Source organism: Cygnus olor, chromosome 20 (assembly GCF_009769625.2).
Source record: "Cygnus olor isolate bCygOlo1 chromosome 20, bCygOlo1.pri.v2, whole genome shotgun sequence".
NCBI classification, from domain to species: Eukaryota; Metazoa; Chordata; class Aves; order Anseriformes; family Anatidae; genus Cygnus; species Cygnus olor.
In genome coordinates, this window is record NC_049188.1 from 7608362 (window position 1) to 7631940 (window position 23579).

The following is a 23579-nucleotide window of genomic DNA, read 5'->3' on the forward strand; positions in this document are numbered from 1 at the left end:
ACTTTGTTTTTCAGTGGGGTTTCTTTGCAAGGCACGTGAATGCTGCTCATTCATGTGTTTGTCTTCATAAACCTGCTGTGTGGGGAGTGAGCCTGTTTCTATAAATGGGAAATGGCTGAGGTAGTACAGGAAAGCTGTGATGGAGCTGAGGATAGAATCGGGTGGAATCCCAAGCTAGTGCACTGACCGCGGTGTCATCCACGGATGCTTGGAGAACACAGGGGACCTGCAAGTGTGTGTGCACGCACCGGGCCGGATAACCGCATAGCGGCATGCTGGGCATGTCTGCCATGCTAAAACAGCATCCTTCCTTCCCTTTCTTGTACCTGTAGCTACCCCCTATGCTACAGGAAAATGTAATGGCAGGTAATTACCCAGCCAACCACGTGTAATTATTCTTCATTTCTTCAGCAATTACGCAGCTCTTGCTCTATCTGAAATGAAACCTTTTCCTCCTCCTTGTTGGCAAAACGAGATGTGTTAACCAGATGTGTCACTCGTTTTGTGCTGTGTTCCCTGGGACAGCAGTTAGACAACCTGGATTACTGGGTAGTAGCTACCTTGGAATGGTTCTAAACCATCTTGTTCCCATCCGCGATACACTGACCATAAAACCTCTACGCAGTATTGCACTGCTCCATGCTTTCCTTTACACTGCCCCAGCCTGAGAACATGCCGCCCACGAATGCGTGCTCCCGTCCTTTCCCTTCTGGTCGAGTTTCTTCCCTTGCACGCAGCCATCGATAACGTGGTGTGCATGATTCAGAATTGCCACGTTCAAGTCCACGTCTCTGCCCTGAAGTTAGTGAAAGATCTTATCAGTCCTCTGTCATTTCAGCCTTACTGAGACAAGAGCCCCGTGCACCAGAGAACCGTGCTGGATGGTTTGCTGATGGCCGGCACCCTGCTGTGCTTCACAACTTCTTCAGGTTTTGTCCCATCCAGCTGGTAGCTGCTGCTGTCTTCTGGAGGGCTTCACGAGCACAGAAAATTACAGATCAGTTGGTATTTTTGTTTCCTTATCCCCATGTTTGTAAGATCGGGGGTCGCAGGGAGGAAGCATAGCTTCTCTTCTGAGATGCGTGGTGGGGACTGGTTAGATAATCAGTGTGAGGGTGGAGGAGAAAATCGAATATCCACGTACAACCAGCATTTAAATTACTGCGGGAGATGGTTCCCAGCCATTTCAGAGTACAGCTTCCGCTTGATTTTTTTATTTTTTTTAAGCATCAATCACTGCTGGATGACATTCCTGGGTATTTTAGCTAGAGAAGTAGCAAAGCTGCATGATTTTTTCCTGTCTTCTGAACGGCCAGTAATGTAGAACGAGGACAAGGGAAATACAGCTAAGTATATTCTTTGTCCATATGCACCCAACGAGGGTTTTGTTGTGATTTCTGCATTCTTTGAGATCTAACTAAGCATAAAAAATTCGCAAATTAAACCTCCAGGGAGAACTTCTGTGGGGGAGGATGGACAGGAGGTTTCGTGCTGCTCTCATCCGTCCGTGCCTGGAAAAATCATCAGTGACCCTAATGGCTGCTGTGGGAAGAGAGGATTTTATTTTCAGCCATGTTGAGAACTGGAGGCCTGCAGCGGCCGACCTGGGGCCTGGCAGTCTGGTTGGGATGGTTTTGGGAAGCTGATGGCCAGAAAGCTGGCGTTTGTGGCTACCTGGAGCTGTCTTTGCCTAGACCATTTCTGCTGCTGTTTACAGGTGCTCGTAACCATTTGGTGTATTTATATCCTGGTTAATAAATATCCATTTAGAAAATTAGGAATGCTAAGGAAATAAGCAAGAAACGCTTTAAATAACACAGAAATGAGAGATTCTCTTGCCACTGTAACCGCAGGTAAAGAAAGTGCCTTTGGAGATAAAGGGAGTTTCCATGGGCTGTGTGCTTCCTTCCATCTGCCACCCTGAAGGGGAGGGAGAAGGACTGGCTGAGCAGCAGTTGCTCATAATGTAGAGGAAGGGGAGCCCTGTGCTCTGTTAAGAAAATTCTCATCTGATGCCATGTTAGAAGCTCTCTTCTGAGTTTTTTTAGGAGTCCTGCAGGACAGCAGGACTGTGTGTTTTGTTTTCTTTTAAGGCATGTTGCATATGAGGGTACAATCTTCAGACAACCTTAAAAGAAGATGCTGAAGATGTGCCCCATAAGCTATATCAGAACTACTGCTGGTTAAATCCTTGGGCTGGTGTCTTGTTTTGTGTTCCCCCAGTGATTAGCTGGGTGACCTTGGGCTTGTTTCTTCGTCTCTGTGTAGTTGTTTTCGATCTAAAATTCACCTACGTTTTTAACTCCTTGCAAAACCACTTGGATGCTCTAAGTGCCTGGCTGTATTATTACTCTACATTTTTCTCCACTCTTGAAAGTTAAAAATAATAACCATGAAAACACCTTTGCTTGAGGCATGCATAAAACCAACAGAGTTTTCCCTGCTGTAACATGCAGCCTGGACATGAAAATTTCCAAGTGTTGTCTTGTCTTCTTGTACTTTACCAGCGAAACATGAAAATTCAGGTGCAAATGAGATTGGAAAGCAAGTCTGCTGAGGTAGGCCAGAGGAAGCAGCTGCCCAGATGATTGGGGTCAGGTTTGAAATTGATTTTCTGTTTCTGTGGCCAGTGAGAGCGTTAGGGAGGAGGTGCTGGGGAATAGACGTATCTTGTCTGTTCCTCTGGTTTGCTTTTGGGTGGAAGAGGGTGGTCTGGCTTGTGATTTTTCGTGGGCTTTTTAACCTAAATCTAATGAAAGCTAAGCTTTGTACCAGGAAAAAATCCTGCAAGTGTCTCTGCTTGGAAGAGTGATGGAGGAGGGTTGCACTGAGTTACCTTGTTTTCGGTGTCTTCCATGCTAACAGCAACTAGAGGAAAAAGGGGATGTGTTAGGTACAGAAATATACACGTGGAGCTGAAATGAATGATGCCTTGGGAAAACTGCTAACGATGACCACAAGGGAGTAAGCGGGTTGTTATTAATTGTTAGCCCAGTCTTATTTCCAGATGGGTTTTGTGTGCTACCTCCACATGGGCAATTACTGTACGGGACTGTCAGCTTCCCCGGTTTGTGGCCCTGGCTTGATTCCTGGTATCAGCTACGAAATCCCGATGACTCATACGGGAGCATCGGTCGAGCCTGAACATTGTTTAGAAGGGATTGATGTGAAAGGCAGGAAAGCATCCTGTCTTAGCATCGGTGCCTGTCCTGCCACAGAGCTTCCAGCTGGCTGCTAGGAAAGGCTGTATGGCTTCCTGAACCTGTTGGGTGTTTCTGTGTTCCAGTCGGTAGTTTGTCTGAAAAGAGTTTGATCAGGTCAGAAGGAAGACAGTGGAAGCATGATGCAAGTCTCACGTGGCGAAAAAAAAAAAAAAAAAAAAAGGAAAAAAAAAGAGAGAGAGAGGAAAAAAAAAAAAAAGGAAGGAAGAGAATTTTGTTTTGATTTCACGAGAATTTTTAAGAAATGTCCTGGACTAGTCTGACCTTTTGATGTAACAAAAGTAACAGAATTAGGGGAAAATGGCACTGGGGACCGGGGTTTTTAACCCAGCGAAGTCACAGATGTCTGTCCTTGGAGAGTCCGGCCTGCAGAGCTGGTGCCTCCAACCTCCTTCGTCAGAAACGCTGGGCATTCGCAGGTCTTGGTGAACCTGCCATCTGTACGTTACTCTCCAGATCTAGTAATGTGTTCATCATTCTTTTTTCATTGGCTTTGCCACAGCAACTTGAATGACTCTGCTCTAATTTCACTCTCCTGTTGAGAAGCATCACACACAAACACGAGCACCAAAACCCAAATTCTTTAAATACGTGGGGTACAGACAAACTCTGCCTATTCCCGTCCCTCTGAGGGATTTTAATATGTAAATTAATTTCTGCAGATGTTAATGATTTTTGTTTACTTACTAGTGTAACCGCCAGGTTTCTTGGCCGTAAAATAATACTGCTTGTCATCGCTCAGTTCAACCTATCTATTCTTTTTTAGTTATTCAGAGTAAAGCAGCATTTGGCGGCCAGCAGAGTGTTCCCTAGTTTGTTCTACGAGGCTGGTGAGTTACTCCTTTGATGGATAGCCAAGCCTTGAGATCCAAGAGACCTAGGTTGTTTCTGCTGATGCTGCCTGCCTGCGAGAGTCAGGATAAATTCTTAATCCAGTTTTTCTAGCCGTAAAATGGGAATAATTCCAGGGTGGTTCTCAGGACTTTATTAATATATTCATGTGGACTGACTAATAACAGATGTCTAGGCTTTCCATCTTTAATAAAACAATAAAATTTGAAGTAAAATGGACCGTCTTTCCACTGCAAGACTTCTGACAACTGCCAAAATAGTCCACATCAAAAATTTCCAAAGACCTTTTAAAAATACAAGTGAGAAGGGATGAGCTATATATTATGGCCTGAATTTTTAAAGCCTGATGCCTGCAGGGAATTCTGAGGATTACCAAGAGCAAAGGCTCTGTCAGGACCAGCTTTCCATTTTTATAAACCCTCCAATTATTTCATTTGCAGCACCTGTTTCGGAGGAGAGGGGCACTCAGACACCAGCAGTTTTGAATACAAAAGATTTATTTCAAATGAAACGCCTGCACTCTAATTCTGAAAATTACTGGTGATGGAACTGACTTTGCTGCTCTGAAGCAACATGTCCCTGGCACGAACCCCCACTTACTTCGACGTGGGACTGCTGCTTATCTCCAGCTTCCACCCATTTTCAGAGCGCAGCTCCAAGCAGAGTGTATGACAGGGGTTTGATTGTGGCCACTAGTCCCTGTAAAACGTTAGGAAAGAAACAAGAATTGAAATTGTAGAGCTCCAGACTTTGCTTATGGAGTCATCTTCCAGGAAAGTGAGCAGAAGCATGTCTCATCTGACACATATTGAGACGTAATGGGTGTAAAAGTAGTGATTTTATTTTTGTATTTGCAGAAGCAACTTGGCTGCATCCCTTGTGTAAAGCTGCTTTTTTTTTTTTTTGCTGCTGTTCTCTTTTTCAGTTTTCTTTGTGGGTAGCCTAGAGATCATGTCTAATCTCTCTGGGGTTCTTTTGAAGGGGAATGCTGTTATTTCTTTAAAATATAGTAGACTTGCCCCTATCAATACATTCTAAGCTAACTGGGAGCCGTTACCTGCTGGCAGTTCCACACATGCGGAACTACAGATGTACAAGGTTTGGAAGGTAGGGTGCCAAAGGGTGTCGAACAATCACCTTTGTTGCAGTGGTTCTGATATGAATACATACCTGAGCACTGCGTTTGCCCTGACTTGTGGAAGGGACAATCTTTCGAGATTCATTCAGCTGTGATGGGAAGTCAGTGGTGATCCCGTTCCCGAGCTCTCACTCAAGGCTAGTTTCTGATGATATAGTTTATGACGATCGGCTGCTTTCAAAGTCATTTTCACAGCTCAGAAGGATGGCCTGCACAAGCTGCTGCTACCACCCTCACCCTGAAAACCACATCAGGAAGCAGAGGCTGCCACTGAGCAGTGCGAAGACTGCCCAGCTTAAGATTTGGGACGGAAGGGTGCATTCAGGTGTCCTTTAATGGCTGCTTCAAAAACTCCTGCTGCTATGCATTAGGATAGATTAGTAGTTTATATTAGTAGCACTCTGTCCTTACGCTTTTTTTCAGCACATTTATTCTTCCTGCTGAGCCATTGTATGATACTGAACTTCTGGGGTTTCCCATTTCTCCAACTGCCTGTAACATCCACAAAACTGGTTTTTTGGTTTATTTTCTTGTTATGCAATAAATTGGATTTTGAGGGTAGAAAAAGCTGAGGTTGACTCTTAGAATGTATTTCCTGCTCTCATCAAAGAACAGTAGGATTTTTTTTTTCTTTTTTGGGAGGTAGTTTATTTTGTACTGCTCCCAAAGCAGTACTTCTAATAAATGTGTGTCACCTGTCTAGGAATGAAAGCAGCTTAATATGTGTGAAACTCGGCTTTATTCTTTGAAGTAAGGCTTGTGGAAAGTATTGGGATTCTACTTCATAGATTGAAACCTTTTTATCTGCGGCACAGGTTCAGGTTAGCCAATTACATCAGAAGCATTGCCTCCATATTTTATAGATGATGAGTCCCATATAAATACGTGGAAAACCAAATCCAAATGTCCTCTTCTCAATTTTAGTTTTATCTGCTTGATGTGGTGCAATCCTATTAAATCCACATGGCACAATTCAGCTATCATTACATGAAAAAGCTGGTTTGCTTCAGGCTACTGGCTGGGTTTCTTGTGTGTGGTTTTTGTTGCCTTTTTTTTTTTTTTTTTTTTTTAGTACCTCCTCCTTTCACTTCCAGCATCGTGGCCTAATGAGCATATCACTCCACTGCAGCTTGAAATGCCACGAGTGACTCAAAATTAAATTCTTTTGGATATCAAGAAAGCATCTGTGCAGCTTAAGGCAGGAAAGTATGAGATAGTTATGAAGAAATCCAGAGGGTATGTGCAGCCACTGACTCTACAAAACCCCAAATCTGCATAATTTGGAGATTAATCAGGAAGATAGTTTGCATGTGTAATTGCTTGTTCACCCATATAAATACAGTGAATACAGCTCGTTATAAAATGGCTTATTAAATATGTGCAAAGCACCAAAGCTTGTTAAGGTAGATCGTGAACTCCGAGAATGCTAAATATTTTCTGTTGTAGTGTAGCTTACAGATCTGTCCAGGCTTCAATAAAAATAAGGAGCCAAGCGATCAGCATCGTCATCAACAAAGACAGTACTGCTCTCGCCTCTAATGAGATCGGTGATGGCTCCGTGCTGCGTGCGTTAAGAATTTTAATGCAGGAGTGACTGTAGTTAGTAACACTAACTTTTCTATTTCTGTATTTAGGAGCTGGCAGGTTAGAGCTGTGCAGAAAGTAGGTAGCCCTCCCTGCAAGAGGCATCGAGGATAAGCAGGACCTGCCACTTGCTAGCTTTGTTCTGTGAGACAGCGGCAGAGCCCTTGGCATGCCCTTCTGCCTCTGTGCGCAAAACGCTCCTGAAGCAGCCCATCGTGGCACCCGGACGGTGCCGTCAGTGCCCAGCATGACTTGGCCCCAAAGTGGTTTCTCTTCCCTGTGCTCAGTGAGTGTTCTTATTTGTGAACGTGAAATAACGCAGAAAGCAAATTGCACGATGTGGGATGTGATCTAACCCCTTCTACTGACTCAGCCAGGGAGAAGTTGTTCTGGCATCTCTCTCAGAGGGTTGCTGTCTGAGTTCACGCCAGCCCGGCTGGACTCTTACATGATAAACAGCGGGTACTTACTGCTTACTGGGTGCTTTCCCCTCGCTGAGACTGTAGATATTGATCTCTCTCTAGATCTTCAGTACCTGTTTGGCACAGAAAGATGCAAGCTAGCTTCTGCCTACGCAAAACTGGTGTGCAAATACATCCTGTGTCTATTTTAGAAATTGAAGCTGCAGAAGACTAATGTTGCTCACGCTGAAGTGGGGGAAGCGACGAGATACCAGGCAATCTCCCCTCCCTCCCACTCGCAGCCCAGCAGGCTTGTGGGATTTTAAATATAATTATTTTATTCTGCTCCTGGTTTGGATTGGGCAATGGCTGGTTGAAAATGTATGTATTTAGATCTATGAGAGTTGAGCTAGCTATTTAATTGGCAGCAGTCTACTTACTGAGAGAAACGCTCGTTGTTCTTGCTGGCAGATTAAATTTATTCAGCTATATCCAAAAAAAGAATTTGACTTCTATTTGCTGATTCCTGGCAGGATTTCTCTCTTGCAGAAGCTTATCTCTGAGGAATAGGGGATCTGGTTTTGGTTGCATTTTTTTTTTCTTTTTTGCAAGGAAGTTGATATTTTTACCATGTTTTGTAAATCTTGGTATTGTGAAACATCTTTTTGATCACTGTGGCAACATCAACTGCTTCTCTGGATGACTCGAAGTTAAAGATATTCTTTGTACAACTGAGGAAACTTGCTTCTCGTGACTTTCTTAAAGTGATTATTAGATGCTAAATCTAATAGTAAGAGAAGTAGTTTTCTTTTTATGCCACAGCTGTCATCAGTTGCTGTGGATTTCTGCACGTCGGTGTCCTCAGTTTCTCTTTTGTTGTGCTTCAGCATTTGTAGGTGTTCTGTGGCTGACAGAGGTTTCTGGCTTGCACAGTGCAAACAAAAGTCACTGTTTCTTCTGTGTTGTTTCATGTTACCAGCCAGCACTAAAAATCTAAGTGGCTGCAGCCGGCTCTGAAGGATTCTCTGTGCTGAGTAAGTGGAGTTTTTATTTTTATAAGAGAAGGAATTAAGCTTGACCTGTCCTTTTCAGCCCTTTAAACGTGTTAGATATCTCTGCTTCTCTCTTTATCTTTCAGTTGATATAAAGTCTTTTTTTTTTTCTTTTTTTTTAGGGGCTGTAAACTGAGTTATTTGGGGGAAAAAAATGAAGAGTACTGCCAGGCCTTGGAATGCAGTGGCAAAACAAGCGAGTCATGGGGTTGACAGAGGAAAGTCGCTTTCCACCACCACCTCAACAGGAATGAAGACATCCAAGTCCTCGACTTCACTGGCCTTTGAATCTCGGCTCAGCAAGGTACTAACCGGTAGGGACGGTGCAAACATTACAGTCACTCCAGGATAAAGCTTTGCTTTAGTCCTGGAACATTATCACAGCCTGAGATTTAGAGTAGCCTTGGCCACTCTGTTAAGCATAGGGAGATTATAATTGTGTTGTATATTAGACTAATGCACATTTCTGAAAATGCTTTGCATGTGGTGGTGGAGACCTTGTATCCAGGTGAGCAGGTGTGAGCAGGTTTCTCTTACACCATCTCTGTGCCAGGGAATTGCCTTAATTCTAAAGACTGAGAAAAATAAATGGCAAATTCTTAGCTCAGCTGATATTGTTGCATATGTAAATTAATTGAAAGTCATTAATAGATTTCTAGAATTCCTAAAAATCTGTGCCTCTCTTCCTTCAAGGCAAAATATATTAGCAAAACGTGTTGATTGCAATGGCACACAAGCATTTTTTTTGAAATCTTTCTTTCTTCATGGGTATCTTTCAGAATAACCCTACTTTGCCAGAAATTTGTTGCTATTTGAGAAAACAATAATACACCTGAAATGCCTCTACATTTGTACTCTTGTAATTAGCAAACAAAAATAACCTTGTGGCCCAAATACAGACCAAGATAACAGTGATGAAAAGAGCCCAGGGCTTCCTGGTTATAACTGTTTCCGATAGTCAAGTTTAGCAAGCTATATATAACATGTTACAGCACCTCAATCAACAGGAGATCTAAGCATCACCGATCTTCACAGCCACTCATGTGTAGGGTTAATTTCCTTATCTTGCTTTGTAGACTCCTAGATGCCCCAAGCATCTTATCAATAGGGTATTTCAGTCTCCAGGCAAGTTATGTCACTGGAGTATTGTGTTATGGCTGAGGCAAGCATCTCTGAAGGAATGCTACTGAGGAGACTAATCAGGAAACATGATGTGGTTGATTTGTGTATGGTGTTAAATGTAGAGGATTTTCTTCCAAATTACAGGTAATATTTTTCAAATTGTTGAACATCTGCAAATGCAAGATGATCAATGTCGTTTCCCTGGAGAAACAGAAAAAGGCAGCACGGTTGCTGCTGTTAAAAGAGGGTGCACTGAATAAGTTACTTCAGATAGTTTGCAGGGGTTTCTACATGTCAGAAAGTTCAGATTGTTTCTTTCTGCTAGCAGGAGGGAGCTGACAAAACCTGTGCCAGAAAGCAAAACGTTAGATGTTCGGTTTCCTGGAGTAGATCAACACCAGCTTTTGAAACTTGCATGCTCATGGGGTCCAGGAAACCACAGACTCTGAGTAAGAGGAAGAGATGAAAGGGAGAAGGAATTGGAGTTGAGAGATAAATTTCATTTTGCTTAAAGATTTTACATTTAGGAACTTCTAAATAGAGAGAGCTCTGCTTGTGTGTGTTCTTTCTTTTTCATTTAACCTAAGGAGTGGTTTCAGCCCGTGGTTCATGGACTCCCTTGGTGACCCTGGACAACTTCTAAAGAAGGGCATTTGATTTGTGAAAATAGTTTAGGTGTACACAGACTGAAACAAGGTGGAAAAATACTGTTCTAAGGAGAACCTAGAGCTTTGGTCTTTTAAAATGCTTGAAATGTTTCTCTTGAAATTATTTAGAAGTTGTTGTTAGAGGTACGCAGGCTGTTACGGAGATTGCCACAAATGGGGAAGAGCTGACCAAAAGTTCTGAGATAAAATGCTACTTCTGCTTGTTGAAGCAACATCATTTAAGTGTTTCTCCTTGGATCTTAAGTTCATCGTGCTTGAATTACATGGTTTTAAGTATGCATTTAGAGTAAACTTGCTTTAAAAGCAAATCCCCCTCCCAAAAACAACAGCGCAGCAACAATGGCCCCTTGCTTTCTCACGTACAATAAGGCTTACCAATAAGCAGTGATATGTAATCTACTTTTTAAGATACATACTATAAAATAACAAGTAAAGCAGATAGTTCCCCTTCTTCCAAGCTTATGAAATGTATTAGTATTTATCTTCAGAATTCTACATTTCATCTGTCCTGAAGAACAATGCTTTTCTTTGCTGTGAATGATTTCCTTGGTGGCCACATAACGGAATGCTTTCTTGTGAACAGATTTCTGGTTTCTCTTGTACTGAGTCCTACAGTCCCTCGCAATACCAAGAGCATTAGGCCCCATCATGCTATTGTTGGCCAGCTTTGTTCACTGCTTTTCAATAAACAAGGAGCCTAAATAGCTGAAATTATGTCATGTTTAAGATAAAGGATTTCCAATTTGTAATTGTGCTAGATCTTATACTGGCTGTTTCATGTTACTGTGGCAGCCTGAGCTTCTCAGCTAAATTATTTTGGGGTTTTGGCTCAGTCTCCAGCATGTTCTTTGTTCATGTTAAAAAAAAAAAAAAATAAAAAAAAATCCTGTTTATGTTGCCACAAAGTTTGGTGACTCCTGTTTGGGAGAAACACAGAAAGAAAATGGCAGTTATTGGAATAGCTCAGATGCCTCTTTTAAAGTCTGAGGTCACCACTGGAGCAAAAGTGAATGATCCTGAATGGCGAGACAAAAGCCAGCAGGATCCTGTTAGGATCCTGTTTTTTTGACAGACAGATTAAGTGTGGGGCCAGTTATTTGCAGCTTTGACCTGTTCTGTGTGTCAGGCTCTGCAGCTGGCGCTTACATGCAGAGGCCTAATTACTTCAGTAAACATAAACCACTGAGGAAATCTGATGACTGCTATTCGGGGCAGTGTCTGAGAAGCTGGAGGTACCCAGTAGTCTACTACTGTAAGCTATTTCTCCCACCATCTCAGTTACTTGCTAGTTTAAACAGTCTTTCCTGGTTTTCTTCTTTGTTATTGGAACAGTAGTCTCATAACCCACTTCATAAAAATCTGGAATGCAATACAAATAATGCAAGAATTAATTAAATTATTTAGTAGTGTTATCAAAGCAATGTTTCCATTGGGTTACTTTACAGAAACAGTCCTTTCCACCCAGGAACCTGGCCTTTTGAACATCTTGATAGGAATAGTCAACATTTTAATCTTCTGGTTGCTTATAACATCTCTTTCCTGCAGCTGAAGAGGGCAAGCAGCGATGATATGCTTACAAAACCAGGGGTGACAGCAGCTTCTGGAGTCTCTAGACTGAAGAAGACCATTACAACCGGAGCCATTTCTGAGCTTGCTGAGAGCCGACTGAAACACAGTGCAGGTAGGTACAAAGATCCTGGACCAGTGTCTACTTTATGTGAAACTGCTTGGCTTGCCGAGAACCTGGTGAGCCTTCCTTGTAAGGTGGTGACAGCTCTAACATCCCCCTGCAATACTCAGCATGCCGGTGGGACCTGCTGTGCCTTGCAGCCTCACCTTTTGGGGCATCCTCCAGCCCCAGCTCGGTGAGAAGCAGCGGGTAGCCGAGCCCCGAGCGGCCACACGGGGGTGCCCTTGTCCCGTGTGCTCCTACCGGGGGGCGAAGCTCCCCGCTCACAAACCGACGCGGCCAGTTAGAGGCTTGCCCTTTTCATTTATTCAGTGATTTTATTTATTTTTTTTATTATTTCCACCCTGCATCTATAGAATTCTCTGCTCTCCCTCTGCTGATTGAGCAGAGAAGTTAGCAATCTTCACAGCAGAGATGCAAAACCAAAAAGCCAGCACTTGATGTATAGCTTGGCCTGAGCTGTGTCGTGGCACGCTCTCTCCCTCAGTGTTATGCCCATCAGCTTGTTCCTATTGGTTTCAAATCTAAGCCTGTTTCTAAAGGGAGCGACACCATCTGCATACCAAGGACTTCAGTGCAAATACTCTTCTCTCCCCCAGGAGCTCAGCAAATGCTTGCTTTTGTCTGCTCCCTGGTGGCATTTCCAGGGGAATGTGAGATGTTATTAAATTTGATCGTGACCTCCCTATTTGTCACAGCCTCTGCAGGGTTTGGCTGTGTAACAGAACAATGAAACTAAACAGAAAGGGATTTCTTGGGGGGAGGGGGAATATTTATATACTTCCCTCTACCCCCTAAAGAGCATCTTATAGGAACCCAAAGACAGATCCTGTTCTGTAGTTAATCGGCGTGTAAATCCTCAAATTTAATAGTGACTACTCGCATCCAAAGATATATGAGATTTGCCAGCCAATAAAGAGGCAAGATGCTAGCTAAAGAGGCATGGGAGGAGTAACAAGGGGAGAAGAAAACCTGCACAGATGATGCAGCATAGGATCCTGGGAATACAGCCAAGGAGACAGCACTGCAGGGAGTACGGAATAGAATACATATGTCAGATACACAAGTACTAGCACTGGAATAGAGAGCCCCCTTCTGCATGTGTGGATAATAATGGGATGGGGGAGGGATAAGATTCATGATGATGACCACTTTAAATACAAATGGTAAAATGGTTTATGGAGGTCAAGTTACACCAGGGTATTGTTTTCTCAGTTTAAATTGTATTGTTAGAACTGACCTCATATGTTGCTCTGCATCAACATTTGTAGAAATATGAATGAGAATATTAGTCCTGAGCAAAAAGAGTCTGAGTATGGAGCTACATATATATTGCACAGATAAACACTAACAATATATGTGCTACCTCTCTCTAAATTCTCGTTTAGCCTAGAGGGAACTGGCCCAGATCTTATAGGGGCTGGCCGCAGGGGTATGTACAAAAAGAGCTTTATCTTGCATATCTTAATTTTCACAGTGGTTCCATGGTCCAAAAGGGTGCTTGGAAATCTAGGCAGAGTCTGAGAATATTTGTCACTATCACAGCCAGTAAAAGGTGCTAGATATTAATGAGCAAGGTTACAAGGCTGAGTGCTAATTCTAGATGGTTTCACTGTTACAAAATTCCTGTTGGTATTTTTTCCATACAATATATTGTTGCTTAAAGAAAACTTGAAAATCAAATATGACAGAGGACAGAACATGTTCCTGGAAACATTAAGCAGAAAGAGAGCTGCTATTCAGCTATTCAGCTGCTATTCTTCACTGAAACAGCATCCCAAATAATCTCTGATTGTGATCAAGACTGCACTGCAATGCTAACTGACTGTGGAACTGACCCAAGTAGGAATGTTCCTGTAGTTGGGAAATGCAGATGTTGTGTACACAGCCAACTGAGTAAATCTTAATTTTGTTCTGAAACCACTTTCTTTGGCTTCTCTGACTGCCTTCATCAGTTCTGCATTTTCCTTTAATGTCTTAAACGCAGACGACGTGTTTTTTTGGGTTGGACTTTCTTTGTTATTCAAGTGAATGATTTGGTTACTTTACTGAAAGGATATTACATTAGTTCCAGGTATGTTCTGGTGGTACTCAATTGGTATTTCAGTATTGTGTAAGAGAAAGAAAAACAAAAAATCAGGTATGGCAACTAAAATTAAAAAAGAGTTGCTTAGGTTTCTTTCTTCTTTGGGTGTGACTGTCTGGTATTTGTGTGGCCTTGAGCAATAGCACGTGTTCCAAATGCTGCAGATAATAAATAATTGACACCAAGATTGCTTGTTTAAATAGGGCTGTTTGTATGCTGCCCTTGCTGCAGTTTAACTTATTCATTCTTGCCTTTTGCTGACATGTGCTACCCTTGTCTGCCTCATTGGAAGCTAACGCAGTAAATCATAAGCAACTTAAAGGAAGATGAAGCCACTCTCATGTCTCCGTTCTTGGCAAGTGGAGTTGAGTAAAAAGAACTGGAGGAGGGCTCTGGCTGGGGGTTCTCTTCTGTGATGTTTGGCTTTGTCACTGCTTGGCAGTTTTGAAACCCCCAAGTAATGGGAAATGACAAGCAGGGAGAAACGTCTTGGATTCAGCTTCCTTATCCACAGTGTTATATGTCTGTCCATACAATGTCCTGAGATATCAATTTGTTTTTATGTTAAAAAAACACTTACAGAGCTCTTGCATCGCTTTTAATGCGTCATGAGAAGAAAGAGCTGGAAAAATTGCAGAACAGGAGGAAGAAAAGGAAGAGATTGCTAATCTTGAAAAATGTTTATTTTAATGCATGTACTTGTAAAGCCATCCAATCTATGAAGCTATAAATTGTTTTAAAATGTTTAAATATGGAAATGTATATCTCCATAAGTAACTAGGACTTTCTTCTCCTTTAGTTTCAGGACTACAGGCCATCGGTGACTTTTCAGGTTCTGAACCTTGAAGGTTTATAAGCCAAGGAACTTTAAACTCTGCTATTTCACTGAGAATTTCAAAGCTTCTTATATGGTCATTTACTTTTTGTGAAGAGTGTTGCATGGTAGTACTGGCATGCAAATAGAGAATTTGACATTCAGAAAGGTGAAATCACTTGCTCAATAGATCCTAGAAGTCATTCCAAATCCTGTCCGTCAGTTCTCTTTCACTCCTTACAAATTCCTGATTCAAGCACTTTCTGAAAATTTCCCTCAAGGCTGTCTAGTTTAATCATGTTCATATGCTTCCTTGCTGTTATTTCAGTGCCAGCAGCTATTATCTGTCAGGTTCAGCAACTGGGGAAAAAGTCTTGTGCTGTGTATTCTGGACATTAGAAAAGAGCAAGAACCAGGAATTGTGACTAGGCGGTGCTGTGAACGGGTAGTATGAAAGCATCCCCATTTCACACAACCGTATTGATTTTTATATCAAGCTCTGCCAGCTACAACATGAAGTATCAGTTATCCTTGAAATGTAAATAGCAGATAGCTGTACTTGTTTTCCCCGTCTGCTTCATCAGCCTATTTCTTTAATCCTACGTAAAGCCTAAATCTATATAGAACTGTTTAATTTGCCTTAGAAACAGTAGGAAATCAATGACGATGTTATAATCATCTAACTTACTATTTCTAGAGATCCTTAGCATTTTATGGAAAAGCTCAGGATCTCTCTAAAGCTCAATCCATGTTAGCAGACATCCGCTTCATCATCTTGCAATGAGAGTGGGGTGGAGGCCAGGAGAAGCCAAGATGCCAGCTGGAAATGTTAGAGCTGGCCTTCTGTGGCATCCCATACCCCATCAGAAATGGCTATTTATATTTATGCCTTAAATGTGAAAATCAATAATTGGCGTGCTTTGACAGCCAGAGCAACAAGAAAAGTGTGTTGCTTTCTGTGCAGGCCTGCGGGGTGATTAATATTAATGGCTGGAGACAGTGTCAATAGAGAAGTAGAGGGAAGGCAAACTCTAAAGGTATTAAGAGTTTCAATTATCTCCTAATCATCTTGTGTTGAGAATCTGAACTGCAGGTTACCTGGACAAAAACTACTAATCCTAGAAAGGAACGTTGCCAGCATAAGAAATGAAGCTGTTGAAAGCATGCTGATAATGCCAGGAAATTAAGCAGTAGAAGGAAAATACTGAGAAATTTGGTCTAATAGGCGAAGGCTCCAGAATGAGCCAAGGAATATATTCTGTCAGAGGACTGGTTGGTTGGTTTAAAGAGTGTTCAGTTCAAATAAGGAAAGCCTCAACTCTTGATTTTTTTTTTTTTTTTTGTAAATTGTCATTCATATTGCTGTCAAGCTGTCAGAGTTAATGTGCCAATGGCTAAATATGATACCTGTGCCTTCAATTCCTTCCTGGGTCTAGGAGAACACTTACCATAAGTCCGTTTGTTCATTGCTCATTGTTTGTCCTGCAGTTTATGTAAAAAGAAAAGTCTTGGTTTCCCTGTAGAATGTAGTTTTCTGTGGTGGTAGTGATGGTATTCAGAAAAGAGAGCCTTTAACTAAATGAGGATAACCGGCTGCTACCAGGCTTAGCGTTGGTGCTGGGAAAGTTCACTCACTTGGGAAACTTGGACAAGAAAAATTCAATCATGGTTGATTTTAGAAGGGAGAATGGTGTATGGTATTGCACATATCACTCATTAGATATGTTTCTTTCCCATCAAAATTGAAAATGTTGCAGACTAGACATTTCAGAGCTTCCTGCACATTTATAGAGTTGTCATTTCAAGGTTCCCACATGAGAATAATACACAGAATCCATCAACATTACTGCCTTTCTTTATGCTACTTGTCTGCTTGGCCAGTGTTTGTCATTTTTCCATTGTGGGGTAACTGTTTAGATTCAGGTGAAGCTAATCCAGACTAAAGCCTTTTTTTACGTGGTCAAAAAAAACAAGCAAAAGTATTTATCTTAATAAATGCTTTTTAAAAAATTTCAATGCAAAATCTAATTGACAGTTTTAATTCTTCCTAAGATGCTAACAGACCCCAATTAAAACAGGGAAAAAGGAAAGTGATTTCTTTTGAAGGACAGCCCTCTGTTGACCTTGGGACCTTGTTACTCCCCCATACATCAGTTTTTGACAGGGTCTGCTTTTTGTGATCTGTGACAGATCAAAGGACTACTGTAGGTTTGTAGAGGATTGCTGCGCGTTGCATTCAGTCTCGTTACTGTCTCATTTTTGTGAAAGATACAGACAAGTGTGAGAGACATTAATGAGCTTGGTGCATTCTGTTCCACAAGGCTTCACCAGAAACCAAATGACTGATCTCATCTGGGCTTTCCCAGGAACAATAAATATGCTTTAAAACTTCTTCTGGAAAGCTGGTTGCATTTTGCTACCCTTTCCATGTACAAGAGACAGCTTTTGCATAATTCTTTCATATATAAAAAAAAAAAAAGAGATTTTAGCTCCAGAAGTGAAGTGATATAAAAAGGAAAGGAGGACTGGGGGAGGGGAATGCTTTGCCAAGATGTCATTCAAGTAGGCAAGAAGTACTGCAGGAATTTAGCATGCAAAACAATGTGAAAATATACGTCTGCATTTGCATCCATAGCTCCCATGTATCTGTACACACATACTGACATCCACATCTGCATGGTTGGTTGTAACGTACTGGTGCAACTGTGAATCTGAACCTTAACCTCTCATGTTACAAAACATTATCTGTGATTTCCCTAGGTAGGAAGTAATCAGGCTAAGTTTCAGCACAATTTTAGGAGATTTTACCAAGTAACCTGCAAATGGAAAGGTCAAGAATTGAGGTAAATGAAATTTGGCATTCCACATTCAGTTTATGGCATCTGATAGATTTGTATTTTATAGTCTCTTCAGGCATTTTTTGTTCACTCCGCATGCTTCCACTGTGTCAGTAGTTTGAAAAATTTGGAATATCGCTGTTTCATACTTCCTACAATGAAGGTTTAAAAGATTATGCTGGCCAAGGAGCTAGCTCCTCACATTTACAAGTACAGAAACTGGACTTAGGATGTGTTACAGTCTGTGCACTGCGTAGAGAAGGGCTGAAATCTGCAGTTTTCTTAGATGTCTCTTACTTATCAAATTGCTCTTATTTCTTCTTGCAATGATTTTTCCCTCATGATAGCCTGCACATTCAAGTGCATCTGTTCACCTCTAAATAATTTGCTGGAAAAAGTTTCTGTACAACATTTGTTGCCATGTTAAATTTCCCTGTTCCTTTGATCTTTGTTCTTTCTTTCTGTAGCCCATGGACAATTCTACATCTTAGCATTGCTTGGAATGGGTACTGCTTCACGTGGCTGTTCTTCAGGATTCTTTTTCTGTTTTGATAAATACCGTGGTAGGATATCTTAATGAGAAAAGGCACTTATTCCGGTAGGGCAGAAGGAGCTCACCTGTTCTTTAATAAAAAATCGGAGTCGTGTTATTAAACTCTGGTAACCATTGGCTCAAGATCTCAGACTTATGATTCCTTGAATTAGGGAGATCTATTGATTGATGCTCTCTTTCTGTTCTAAAGGTGGAATAGGAAGGTTGACTAGCATAATTATTCTTTTGTTCTGTCACTGGGCGTATTATGAGCCGCCTTCTATAACCAGGAATGGAGTGAGAGCAGTTCATTACAGTGACTGCTGGGATTTCTGATACCTGATTCCGTTAAGGATAACAACTTCTTTGAGAGGCATTCACAGACTGTCTGCAGTCATCCTGCATTATTAAACGAGTGAGAATTAACTTGTGCTGACAGTGCAGTCTGCAGTATGTTCCGTTGTCATTTTTGCTGCTGTCCTAATGTACTGCACAATTTACATTTACTGCACTGAATCTGTATTAAAACATTTTAATGTTTTGCAGGCAACTTTTTGTTACAGCAGGCTGTGAAATACACAGGCTTTTTTCTCTTTTGTATATTCCCTGAGAATGACTTCCTTGGCACATGTTTACAACCCCAGGACCTGAGCCAGTTAAGAGGATTCAGTGTGCGGCAGGGATACTGAAATGCAAAATCTTAAAGGCTGTAATGACTCGTTAAATTGTTAATAGTTAATTGGCTCAAGCCAACACATACAGGGAAGATCCATTACAGCTCTAAGCAAACTGTGAAGATCACAAGAGCCTTGCTAGAGATAACAGAAAAGAGATCATGCTTGGATAGTCCTAGAACAGTATGCATCTAGGATCTCTTGGTTTGTGTTCATTTTCAGGCTTCTTTGCTGAAGTTGTTCAGCAAAGTCAACACAACCTGGTGTTGACTACCTGCCTTAGGTTAATAATCAGCTTTTCCTTCAGCTGGTTTGAAGAGAAATGATCCCTAGCACACAGTCTCTAGGCCTAAACGTTTCACAGCCAAACTGCCTTGGCGGAGTGCCATTCTGTTTGCACTTTGAGAATGGGAGGGAGGGAAGGAAAGGAATGCAAAGCTGGCCTGGTTTAACAAGTATGCATATCGGGAGAGGGCTTGGTATTCCTTCTATTATTTTTTCACTGTTTTTTCAGCAGCTTGTGACTTACACTAGATTTTAATATTATCAAGTAAAAGGGAGGGTTTGACAGCTACATCTCAGATGGATTCACAAGTAATATTAGTGCTCGTAAAGTCTCCAGCATTAATAGAAGTAGAGCATGGTGGTGTGAACACTGGTACTGATGGGCACTGTCCACACTTAGGGTCCATTCAGTTTAGGTCAGTCTCGACGAGAAGGTCCAACCTCTGGAGGTCCTGCTCAGCCTCTGTAACTTCTATAGGTTGTAGCCTTGCGAAGAGGCTGTCAGTTATCTGGTTGCTAGAAATTTGGGAACATTCTGCAGCGCTTTCACCCTTCTTTTGACAGTGGATTATAGTTTGAACTTTCAGTAGTTATGCTAGCTTGCTGTGCTGTGAGAGCAGGATGCAAGGAGAGTTATGTCTGCCAACTAAGTCCTGTCATTTACCTAGTCATTTTTAAAAGCTGAGTATATCATACCTTGAGTAATTCATTCCTATTCTTACTATATAGAAAAGGCATGTTAGTGTGTATTTTGTTTGGCAGTCCCACGAGTGGATAGTGCAAAAGATGAGTCAGTCTTTGTGCCTAGGAAGAAACCAGCTCATCTACGTTATAGCGATGAAATTGTTTGTTCGTAAAATGTTCAGATAATAAATGGTTGCTTAAAGATTGAGCCATGTGTCTGTCATAATTCATTACCTATGTAATATGGTGGAAGTTGTGTGCCATATCCCTTTTTCGTTATCCTCAGTTTGAGTTTCAGGCTTCAAAAATGGTGATCTTGGCCTCTGTGGTTTCTGCTCAGGCTAGCTTTATTTTAAAGCTTGCACTCTAGCTTTCCCTATGGGCTTGGCCCTGCAGTCTTTTGCCTGACGTAATTCTTTTTATCATGGTGTCAGAATTTTCTGACTCATGTTTCATGCTGTTGTCAAAAATAGCAGATCGGTTCTTCCAGTCAGGACACTTCTACAGTGTTCAGATTTCAAGCGTGTTTGCTCTGACTCGGTGATTACGTTTTATAACTGCTGCACACTGTATCCCACACTGTACTGGGACCACGATACCCTATTCCCTCTGTGTTACAGAAGTGGAAAGCTGCTGATGAAATAATAAATGGTCAGTGGCAGGATATATCAACCCAAGATTATATTGACTAATGCAATTCTTCTGGAGAATCCTGTTGAAGAAAAGCAGAAGTTACACTTTAATCTCTAATAGAAGAAAATCTTTGCATTGGAGATATATATCAAGAGTGGTTGGAGGACATTTAGATCTGCACCCTTGAGAAAACTGGTGGTGTGTTTAATACCTCCTAGTAGGATGCAAAGTTTAAGAGACCGTAAGATGACTTTTAGAAAAATAATGCATCATCAGTCATCCTTTTTTACAGAACTTATATGACTTATTCGTTAAACAAAGCATTTTGTACTTGACAAGTCATAAAATATTGTAGACAGGAGTTTTGTTTAATGTCATCCAAATACAGACGGATGTATGAAAGCTTTTAGCTTCATCCATAAAGTGTCAGAGCAAGAACGATGAAAAATTACAATTGACAACTAACTCACCCTGTTACACTGAAATACTAGAAAAATTCTGGTTTTATCTTACCGAACAATCTCCTTTCTTATTTGAAACTGGATTCACAACAGGCTGTCTTAATTTCTGCATACTTTATTTTCAGTCTGGTTTGAGCCTAAGACACATTGGTGTGCTATTTCAATTTGGTTTTAACCCTCTTGTTGAAACCAAGACTTGAAGAAGATGACTGTTAATTATCCACACAATGGAAACTGCTGGAGTCATTGTGTTCTCATTTCCCATGTACACCATGGCTCCTCCGGTAGTGAGGAGCATCTTGAGTTCTTCCTTTGGAAGATCAGCAATTCCCTGAAAGTCCCTGGGGATGGACTTGCCTCATGCACCTCTTCTTGCACTACAAGGCATGATCAAAAGATACTGATGATAGAGATATGGTACGTAGTTTGTATTTGTGATGAAATTCACTAGTACATGCCTCAAAAAATACTCTGGCCAGTCACCACTCTGCAGCCATGGGTCCCCTTCATATGGCTGTGTTGGGGCACCGAAGTCCTGTTAAGTTTCCAAGGCAAGTTCAGGTCAGTGGTGGAGCTTGGTTTTTGGCCGGAGAGGGGCTGGATGAAGTCGGTGCCTCCCTGAGCCGCCTGCAGTTTGCTCCTGCTGCCTCTAAGTGGCCTACACTGCTCGGTGAGTCGCTCTTTCTTTCTCTGCGAGCAAGCTCCCTTTTTCTCTGCCTCTCTTTCTCCCCTCCTCTTATTCCAGCAGTCAGGCAGCTAATTAACTGCACAGGCCGGCCTTCAGTGCATAATATTGTAATGAGGTAGGAGGGAGAGCCACAGCTGCTCCAGCATGAGCAGCAGGCTCTGTTCCTGGTGCCAGGAACTAGGAAGGAGCTGAGGGTTTGTTTTTTTTTTTTTTTTTTTTCCCTTTGTAAGTTGACTGAAGCGTAGACCTTCCGAGCAGATAAAGGCAGGTCTGCCTCCGAGAGCATGAGCCGGGTGCCGGGGTCCTAGAGGAGCCTTGGGAAGAGCTGGCCAGGGACCGAAGATGGGCAACCAGCCTGGGCGAGCGGAGGAGCACGACCAAGGTCTGTATGGGCCGGGCTGCTGCCTTGCCAGCCCCTGCGAAATGCCGGGGCTGCTGCCTGCAGCTTTCGGGGCTATAACCGCAGGGCTTGGGGTTTTGTTCTCGGGGGGCTTAACTGCAGCGTCCTACCGAGCGGAAAAAGAGGCTGTTGTCATAGATAATGCTGAGGGCTTCGAGCCTGCTAGTAAAATTATGGCTGTTTACCGTGTGAATGGTATTCATTGCTGCTCCATACCTGAGCTCACAGCATCGTCCTTAGGGAATTTCTGAAAGAAATCCTCTGCTGATCAGAACAGAATGCCTACAAGGGAGGGACCTCGGTGCCTGACATATTATTTCACATAGCCTGCATGATGCAGCTAAAAAGTTACAAAGCTTATTTTGCGATGTACATACAACTTGCTAGGATCTGCAGTTGGCGTGTTAGCCTTTACAATTGCTTGTGGTCTGCGCCCTGAAATTTTCCAGGCGGTAGAATTCAAAATGATGCCTTTGTGGAAGTCTTCCCACCATTGTCTTTTCAGAAGTGTAGTGCTTTGCATGTTAAACAGTAGCAGATTTTATAGAAAGCCAAGAGCTAGCGTCAGGTATATCTATTTCCCTTTGTGCCAGATGTCTATAAGATACGCTAGGAAAAGACAGTAATTTGTTCCCGATGCTGAAGTACTGTTTTGGCTGCCCTTCGATTTAATTTGGTTGCTCCTCTAATACTGAGTGAGGAAAAGCAGTAGGCCCACGGATCTCTGCAGTTAGTTTCTGTTCGAGCTTAGAATGCTCTAACATACAGAAAGCTGGCATCGGTTGGATTTCCTGGCACTTTGTACCTTAGTGTTTCCATGGGAATTCCATTCACAAAATTTCATTAAAGTTGTTATGGCTCGATCGGGGTTTCTTCATTACTTTTAGATATGTAGCTGTTGTTTTAAAAGCAAACACACGTACCTGATCTCTAGTATTGTGAGGAAAACCAGGGGGCAGACACCACTGCATTGCTGCTCTAGGATCTCATAACAGATCTGCCCGTGAGTGCTGGCACAGCAGTTAGGTGTAGTGGAGAACTCTCTAGCAGTATGTTAATCAGCAGGCTAACGAAGAACACAAATGCTGCCAGTATCCAGTCACCAGCAGAAATGCTGCCCTAAGGGAAACCTTAACTTCAGGCTAGGAAGTACGGCTGTTACAAACCCGGGATCTGCAGTCATCCCACTGCAAGCTAGAGAAGTCCAGCTGAAACTAAACATGTTACTTTCATTTGAGGAGGGATAATGCTGATGTAAACTAAGGGGGAGATGGATAATGACATGGGAATACACTGCTAACTTCTAGCCAGAGTTTGGGAAAACTGGCCATGATTTTTCAGGGCCAGTGGAGGAATTTGAACAGCTTATGGTTATTAACGGAGATGATAAATGAGTGTACAGACCCCCTGTGCATTTTGAAAATCTTTCATCCTTTGTTTTATCTTGTCCTGTGATTCCTTGAAGGGGAAAGGGTTATATTTCTGCTGCATTAAACAGTTTTAGAACTTTTCTCAGGTTTTAAGTGTAGGCTATACCAAGTCTGGTTTTAATATGTTCTCACAGTTCATAAGGTATGAATACTGAGAGAGAATTTTGTATTGAACTACATGCTCAAAACTTGGTTTAATTATGAAAAAAGTTTCAGGACCATCACTGCTGACAGAAAAAAAACCTGACAACGTATTCTGTGTTGTGTGTGAGAGCTCAGGCATTGGAAGTCAGAGGATAATGTGATGACATCTGAAGTAGTATTTGT

The 23579-nt window shown here is 42.0% G+C and overlaps 1 protein-coding gene across 24 annotated transcripts in view; it reads left to right on the forward strand.

Annotated features, from left to right (window-relative positions):
• The window catches only part of SPECC1 (sperm antigen with calponin homology and coiled-coil domains 1), a 97284-nt gene that overhangs the window by 12850 nt on the left and 60855 nt on the right, over positions 1–23579 (forward strand). For 8 of the 24 annotated variants that reach the window (XM_040532730.1, XM_040532731.1, XM_040532724.1 and 5 more), the window contains 2 exons: positions 8371–8552; positions 11584–11719. In XM_040532730.1, the coding sequence (XP_040388664.1) occupies positions 8403–8552; positions 11584–11719 (286 nt within the window). In that variant the 5' untranslated portion in view covers positions 8371–8402. Of the gene's footprint in view, positions 1–986; positions 1006–6845; positions 7082–7280; positions 7578–8083; positions 8231–8370; positions 8553–11583; positions 11720–15938; positions 21805–23579 lie in introns of those variants that run through there. The other 16 variants (XR_005814028.1, XM_040532722.1, XM_040532727.1 and 13 more) reach the window with 8 other exon arrangements.